Source organism: Nomascus leucogenys, chromosome 22a (assembly GCF_006542625.1).
Source record: "Nomascus leucogenys isolate Asia chromosome 22a, Asia_NLE_v1, whole genome shotgun sequence".
Taxonomy (NCBI): Eukaryota; Metazoa; Chordata; class Mammalia; order Primates; family Hylobatidae; genus Nomascus; species Nomascus leucogenys.
In genome coordinates, this window is record NC_044402.1 from 39,954,491 (window position 1) to 39,962,352 (window position 7,862).

The following is a 7,862-nucleotide window of genomic DNA, read 5'->3' on the forward strand; positions in this document are numbered from 1 at the left end:
GTGAGTCATCCAAGGTGAAGGTCAAATAAGAGGTGGCTTCATGGGTCTGGAGCTCAGAACAGAGGTGGAAGCTGGAGATGTCAGTCTGGGCATCAGGTTTGTATTGTTTGTATGGGTGGTGATTGAAGCTGTGGGCAGAGGTAAGATCCCAAGATGGAGACAGTGTGAGGTGGGAGGAGGGCCTAGGACTAAGCCTGTGAGGATTCCAGACACTGAACGATGGTGTCTAAATGATACAGACAGGAATGGCCCTAGAAGCCAGCACCACCAGCCTTATCACTACCAATACACACCCCTCCTGCAGTTGCGTCACCCCGCTGGACTTCAATCATTGCCTCAAGAACCGGGACGATAATGGCCTGCCCATGCTCAGCACCAATGCCATGAGCTGGAAGACGATTTCTGCAATGGAGAAAAGGGGAGCAGGAGAGACTCGGCAGCAAAGGAAGAGAGTGTTTAGAGGAAGAGAGGGTCAACAGTGCCAAATGCTGTTGAGAAATGGAGATTTAAACAGGATGGGAGTGATGAAACCCAAGAAAGTGGTCTCCTTGTAGAGGACTGAAGCTAGGGCTGATACAGAACTAAGCCAGTCTTCCATATGCATAAATTGTACTGCAATAGCCAGTTTACATGTCTGTCTCCCTGAAGTAAAGGTCTCCAAAGTGGAACTTGTCCACCCTATTATCCTTAAAGTCTAGTGCAAGTCCTGGAACATAGTGGACACTTAAATTTTACTGATTAGTGAATGGGTGAATGAGTGATGGCAAATGATTGGAAGCAGAGGAAGAATCTCTGGCATCTGCCTGGACTAGCTACTATCCTTCAGCTTTTTTTCCTTTTTACCGCAATGGCCCGCAGACCCAGGAAAGAGACGACAGAGCCCCCTTCCTCTCCCTCCCCTGGGCCCTGGCCCCCCTTCCTCTCTCTGACGAAGAGTCTGAACCGAAGGTTCTGCTGACGTGAGAAGGGGAGGAGAGTCTAGAGGAAGGGGAGGGGAAAGTAGCGCAGAGATCGCAGAGACCAAGGAGGCGCCCGCGGCTGCAGAGCTGCAGAGCGGGATCTCTTCGGGCTCTCTGTGTCCGGGCAGCCGGCGCGCAACTGGGCCAGAGGACAGCGCATCCTTTCGGCGCGGGCCGGCAGGGCCCCTGCGGTCGGCAAGCTGGCTCCCCGGGTGGCCACGGGGACCCCCGAGCCCAATGGCGGGGGCGGCGGCAAAATCGACAACACTGTAGAGATCACCCCCACCTCCAACGGAGTAAGTGCCCGAGCCCCAGGTGGCGACGCCATCCTCTCCCCGCACCCCCGCCCCCGCGGAGCGCCTGGCATTTTCCTCCTGCGCTTCCCCCGCCCCTGACTGCCTTCCTAGCCCTCGCTCCCACCCGCCCCCTGCCCTTGCTCTGCGGTTTCCTCCGCTTCACCCTTCTCCTGCCACCCCCTGCCCCCCAACAGCAGGTCGGGACCCTCGGAGATGCGGTGCCCACGGAGCAGCTGCAGGGTGAGCGGGAGCGCGAGCGGGAGGGGGAGGGAGACGCGGGCGGCGACGGACTGGGCAGCAGCCTGTCGCTGGCCGTGCCCCCAGGCCCCCTCAGCTTTGAGGCGCTGCTCGCCCAGGTGGGGGCGCTGGGCGGCGGCCAGCAGCTGCAGCTCGGCCTCTGCTGCCTGCCGGTGCTCTTCGTGGCTCTGGGCATGGCCTCGGACCCCATCTTCACGCTGGCGCCCCCGCTGCATTGCCACTACGGGGCCTTCCCCCCTAATGCCTCTGGCTGGGAGCAGCCTCCCAATGCCAGCGGCGTCAGCGTCGCCAGCGCTGCCCTAGCAGCCAGCGCCGCCAGCCGTGTCGCCACCAGTACCGACCCCTCGTGCAGCGGCTTCGCCCCGCCGGACTTCAACCATTGCCTCAAGGATTGGGACTATAATGGCCTTCCTGTGCTCACCACCAACGCCATCGGCCAGGTGAGGCGGCCAGGCGGGCCGCGGGTCTGGGGGCGGGCAGAGAGGGGCGAGGGCGGGGCCTCACGCCCGCTGCACCCTTCTCACATCCCCAGTGGGATCTGGTGTGTGACCTGGGCTGGCAGGTGATCCTGGAGCAGATCCTCTTCATCTTGGGCTTTGCCTCCGGCTACCTGTTCCTGGGTTACCCCGCAGACAGGTGAGGGTTGTCGTGGGGGCAGGGCTGGTAGAAAGGAGGGGGTGCTAGGGAGGCTAGCCCAAGCAGCGGGCGTTTACAAGAGGTCGAAGACGATTCGCTGGACTCTGCAGTCTTCTCTGGACTTCTATTCAATGGTCTATCCATGTCTCAACTTCACTCCCCATCAAGAAATACACCTTCCCTACCTCTTCCGTGCAAGGGAATGACTCGACCTCTATGGACTATTGGTCCCATTCCCACTAATTAGTGGCTCCCTATCCTTGAATCAATGGCCTCATCTCCAAAGAGAATAGTCTCGTCCCCACTAACAGCCCACATGGACTGTTAGCTCCATCTCAGTGACCTCATTCCTGAAGATCAATATGTTAATTCCTAAACACCAACAGCTCCATTCCCACTGATCAATTGTTCAACTTCACAAACAAATTACTCCATTTCTGACCAGTGGACCCTCCCCTACAAGTCAATAACTATCTCCAAAGAAAATATCCTCAGACCCAATAACCCACAGTCCCATGCCTGCCACCAAATGACCCAACCCTCTGTAGGTGAATAGCCCATAGATTAAAAGTCACATCCTCATGGATCCTCAGGGCTTTGAGATCCTCTCACCAAAATCCCCGTTTCCATGAGTCAGTAGCTTCACCTCCAGAGATCAACAGCCCAATCCCAGCAACCGATAAGTCTTCCCACAGATCAAAAATCTCATCTCTGATTCTGGTCACCATCACCACTGACCAGATGCTCTCACTGCACTAAACTTCCGATTAGACTCAGCCTCATTGATTCACAGTTCCATCTAAGTGGATTAATAACTCAACTTCTATGGATCAAAGCCATCCCAACATTCAATATTCCAGTTCCTTAAAATCAATACCCATCCTCACTGCCCAATAGTCACACACCTCTGTGGGCCAATGATCTGAAACCCACAGGTCAATAGCCCATCCCTATGCATCAGTGGCCTCATTGCCACAGACAAGTAGCCTCGTTCCTATGGAACAATGGTTTCATCCCCAAAGATCAATAATTTGGTCTCCTAAAATCTGCAGCCTTCAGCACATTAACCAATAAGCCCATCCTCATGGAAAAATGCCCCACCCCATTAGATCAATAGCCTAACTCCCAGGGATTGGTGCCCCCTTTCCAATGACCAGAGGCTCCCTATCTTCATCTCCATAGATCAATGGTCTTATCCGAAAAGATCAATAGCCCAGCCTCCAAGAATCAGTAACCATGTCTTCACTAACTCATAGTTAGTGACCATCATCACTTACCAATAGTCTCATCTCCCCTGGTCTGTGACCTTATCCTTACTGATTATTCCCATGGATTAATAGATTTATCCCACTGATCAATAGTCCTACCCTATGGATTAATAGACCCATGTCCATGTCCCCACTGACCTTTCTTTTTTCTTTCTTTTTTCTTCTTTTTTCTTTCTTTTTGAGATGCAGTCTCTCTCTTTTGCCCAGGCTGGAGTGTAGTGGCACAATCTCAGCTCACTGCAACCTCTGCCTCCCAGGTTCAAGTGATTCTCCTGCCTCAGCCTCCCAAGTAGCTGAGACTACAGGCATGCACCATCACACCCGGCTAATTTTTGTATTTTTAGTAGGGATGGAGTTTCACCATATTTGTCAGGCTGGTCTTGAACTCCTGACCTTTTGATCTGCCCACCTTGGCCTCCCAAAGTGCTGGGATTACAGGCGTGAGCCACCGCGCCTAGCCTGACCATTCTTAATGTGTTAGTAGACCAATGTCCCACCTCCATGGAACAATGGTCTCATCTCCAAAAATCAATTACTCAGTCCCCTAATATCATTAGCTTTACCTTCACTGACCAGTAGTATCCCCATGAACAAGTGGCCAATGGCCTCCCCTCCACAGGTTAATAGTTCCAACTCTGTATATCAATGAACCTCCCTCTCACATCTCCTATGAACAGTCTGAGCAAGACAAGATCCAGGCCCACTGACCATTAGCTCTATTCCTAAGGATGAATGGTTCCAAATCCCCTAAGCAATATCCCATCCCCTCTGTTGAGTAATCTCACATCCATTGACAAGTGCCCTAATCTCTGACCAATAGCCCAAGAGTCAATGTTCCCACCTCTTACAGAACCACAACCACACCCCAGTGCCCAGTAGCCAGGCATCACCCACCCATGGTCCCCATTTCTTCCCATCTTCTCAAGCCTCTGTCCAACTCTTGCTCCCAGAACTTCATTCTCATACCTCTAGCTCTGAAGTGTGCAGCTGGGTCTTACCCAGCAACTTCCCCACCACCAGAGAGTCTGGGTGACCAGAGGCCCTTCCCACTTTCTAGGTTTGGCCGTCGTGGGATTGTGTTGCTGACCTTGGGGCTGGTGGGCCCCTGTGGAGTAGGAGGGGCTGCTGCAGGCTCCTCCACAGGCGTCATGGCCCTCCGATTCCTCCTGGGCTTTCTGCTTGCCGGTGTTGACCTGGGTGTCTACCTGATGCGTAAGTGGCACCCTCCCAGAATTCCCTCCCTTGGGTCTCATGCCTACCTGCCTGCATCCCCAGGCCATCCTCACTGCCCCCTAGGCCACATTTCAGCTGCCTAGAATCTCAGCTATCTTCCTGCCCAGGCCCTTGAAGAATCCAGGGCTCTTGCTTCTCTCTACACCTATCTCCCCCTCCCGACAATCTTTAAAGTCTTTGCCCTGGACTTACTGCTGCCAGGGAATAAGGTGCTATTCCCCTGACAGCAGTAAGTCCAGGGACAAGGATTGTCCCTAGCTGTGCGACCTTGGACAAGGGTTGATGTGAAGGTCAAATAAGAGGCCTGATGGGAAAGGGCCTATAAATTGGAAATGTTGAACACTCACCCGGGACTCTGGCCCTAGAGCCCTCCTAGGTTTGAGCAGGAGAGGAGAGAGGGCTGAACAATCTCCCCAATCCTTGCCACCCAGAGGTTAGCAAGGGAGGCAATGGTTGCAGCCTCCACTCTGGGTCTGACCTTGCTCTCTGTCCTCCTCCCTCCCTCTCTCCTCTTCTCTCTTATGCCTTCTTCCTCCCTGGCCTCCCTCTCCTCTCTCCACCCCTGCTGTATCTCCAGGCCTGGAGCTGTGCGACCCAACCCAGAGGCTTCGGGTGGCCCTGGCAGGGGAGTTGGTGGGGGTGGGAGGGCACTTCCTGTTCCTGGGCCTGGCCCTTGTCTCTAAGGATTGGCGATTCCTGCAGCGAATGATCACCGCTCCCTGCATCCTCTTCCTGTTTTATGGGTCAGTATTACCCTTCACCTGTCATCTGGCAATTCCCGTCTCTGCCTCCAAACTAGCCCTAGCCCAGAGACCCCTCCTCTTTTCCAACTACCCCTGGTCCAGGCCTACCCCAGCCCCAGTCCCTCAGTGGTGAGCATTTCCCACCCCTAGATCAGGAGAAGGGAGGCCTCACAGTATACCTCTTCCACCCTGCCCCCAGCTGGCCTGGTTTGTTCCTGGAGTCCGCACGGTGGCTGATAGTGAAGCGGCAGATCGAGGAGGCTCAGTCTGTGCTGAGGATCCTGGCTGAGCGAAACCGGCCCCATGGGCAGATGCTGGGGGAGGAGGCCCAGGAGGCCCTGCAGGGTAAGAGATAGGGGTCCCTGTGAGTGTTGACTCACTTGCACACATGATGGTGACCTCTGCATGGTTGTAGCTGTGCCACCTTCTCCCAGGGTCCCCACCACCCATGTGGGAGGATCCTGGGTCTCAGAGTTTTCTTCTGACAGCTCCTCTCTCTCTCCCAAAGACCTGGAGAATACCTGCCCTCTCCCTGCAACGTCCTCCTTTTCCTTCGCTTCCCTCCTCAACTACCGCAACATCTGGAAAAATCTGCTTATCCTGGGCTTCACCAAGTGAGCCTGGGTGTCTGGGCTGAGGGCCAGGCCAGTAGCTGGAATGGGGGCTGGGTGGGAAGGCCCAAGGACCCCTGCAGAGGACCATCAGCACTGTGGAAGGCTGCGGGTGGGGATTCAGACTCTGTTCTTTGCTTCCCCACCCCTTCTCACAGCTTCATTGCCCACGCCATTCGCCACTGCTACCAGCCTGTGGGAGGAGGAGGGAGCCCATCGGACTTCTACCTGTGCTCTCTGCTGGCCAGCGGCACTGCAGCCCTGGCCTGTGTCTTCCTGGGGGTCACCGTGGACCGATTTGGCCGCCGGGGCATCCTTCTTCTCTCCATGACCCTTACCGGCATTGCTTCCCTGGTCCTGCTGGGCCTATGGGATTGTGAGCATCCTACCTTCCCCACAGTGTGGGCTCAACAAGGGAACCCCAACAGAGGTGCTTCAGACAGGCTCAGCCATTTCTTCTGGCACAGGCCTCCCAAGACAAGCCCCAGACCCTGCCCAGCTCTTCCACCAGCCTCCACCTGGCCCCACAGCCCCATCTGCTCTCCCAGTCAATTACTGAATGCCCAGAGCCTGCCCAGCTAGAGCCATGGGAACAGAGAGCCAAGGGGATGACACTCGGGACTAGGCCAGCCTTGGCCTCCCCACCTCCATTCATATCATCCCTCTTGCTTCTGCAGATCTGAACGAGGCTGCCATCACCACTTTCTCTGTCCTTGGGCTCTTCTCCTCCCAAGCTGCTGCCATCCTCAGCACCCTCCTTGCTGCTGAGGTCATCCCCACCACTGTCCGGTGAGAGCAGGGGTGCCCCCAGGGGCAGAGCCAGGCTCCTCCGCCTCCCACTCCCCCACCCCACCCCTGAGGACAGGGCCTGCGGGCTGGAGGAGGGGGGCTGCGGGAGAAGGGCCGGGCCGGGCAAGGCCACAGCTGTGGGCTGAGCTCCTCCTCCGTCTCCCCCAGGGGCCGTGGCCTGGGCCTGATCATGGCTCTAGGGGCGCTTGGAGGGCTGAGCGGCCCGGCCCAGCGCCTCCACATGGGCCATGGAGCCTTCCTGCAGCACGTGGTGCTGGCGGCCTGCGCCCTCCTCTGCATTCTCAGCATTATGCTGCTGCCAGAGACCAAGCGCAAGCTCCTGCCCGAGGTGCTCCGGGACGGGGAGCTGTGTCGCCGGCCTTCCTTGCTGCGGCAGCCACCCCCTACCCGCTGTGACCACGTCCCGCTGCTTGCCACCCCCAACCCTGCCCTCTGAGCGGCCTCTGAGTACCCTGGCGGGAGGCTGGCCCACACAGAAAGGTGGCAAGAAGACCGAGAAGACTGAGTAGGGAAGGCAGGGCTGCCCAGAAGGCTCAGAGGCACCTCACGCCAGCCATCGCGGAGAGCTCAGAGGGCCGTCCCTACCCTGCCTCCTCCCTGCTGCTTTGCATTCACCTCTTTGGCCAGAGTCAGGGGACAGGGAGAGAGCTCCACACTGTAACCACTGGGTCTGGGCTCCATCCTGCGCCCAAAGACATCTACCCAGACCTCATTATTTCTTGCTCTATCATTCTGTTTCAATAAAGACATTTGGAATAAACGAGCATATCATAGCCTGGACTTCCCTCCCTTCTGTTTGTCCTTCTATCTCTTGGGGGAAGGTTTTTCTCAGTGGAATGCACACCAATAACAATCTCCCCTCTCTCTGCCTGTGCCCTGCCCCGAGTGGTGACTTACAGACAACTGTCACCACTTACTGACTGCTTGCACTGCTGCCAGAACTGGGCTAAGCACTTGACACACTTCGTATCATTTAATTTTTACAGCATTGCAAGGTAGGTGTTTGGATCAATTAGGGGTTTTTATTGTTGTTGTTGTTGTTGTAAGC

At 56.1% G+C, this 7,862-nt stretch overlaps 1 protein-coding gene across 3 annotated transcripts; it reads left to right on the plus strand.

The window, feature by feature from the left end:
• On the plus strand, nucleotides 1-7,587 carry SLC22A17 (solute carrier family 22 member 17). 3 transcript variants are annotated; one of them, XM_030802580.1, is made up of 10 exons: nucleotides 1-1,255; nucleotides 1,450-1,953; nucleotides 2,046-2,149; nucleotides 4,475-4,629; nucleotides 5,228-5,393; nucleotides 5,593-5,738; nucleotides 5,902-6,007; nucleotides 6,163-6,434; nucleotides 6,682-6,793; nucleotides 6,962-7,587. In XM_030802580.1, the coding sequence occupies exons 2-10, from the start codon at nucleotides 1,687-1,689 to the stop codon at nucleotides 7,248-7,250; spliced, it is 1,617 nt and encodes a 538-aa protein (XP_030658440.1). In that variant the 5' UTR covers nucleotides 1-1,255; nucleotides 1,450-1,686; the 3' UTR covers nucleotides 7,251-7,587. The 3 variants fall into 3 exon arrangements, with proteins under 3 accessions (XP_030658440.1, XP_030658441.1, XP_003260697.1); XM_030802581.1 differs by having other exon boundaries at nucleotides 15-1,255; nucleotides 6,163-6,380; XM_003260649.4 differs by lacking the exon at nucleotides 1-1,255 and having other exon boundaries at nucleotides 1,269-1,953.
• Nucleotides 7,588-7,862: the final 275 nt, after the last annotated feature.

What these genes read in the sequence shown, in the direction of transcription:
- SLC22A17 (XM_030802580.1), top strand. Translation starts at nt 1,687, where the DNA reads ATGGCCTCGGACCCCATCTTCACGCTGGCGCCCCCGCTGCATTGCCAC. An exon ending in CTGGGTTACCCCGCAGACAG is followed by an intron (nt 2,150 to 4,474) that starts GTGAGGGTTGTC and finishes CCCACTTTCTAG; the next exon opens with GTTTGGCCGTCGTGGGATTG. An exon ending in GGCCCAGGAGGCCCTGCAGG is followed by an intron (nt 5,739 to 5,901) that starts GTAAGAGATAGG and finishes TCTCTCCCAAAG; the next exon opens with ACCTGGAGAATACCTGCCCT.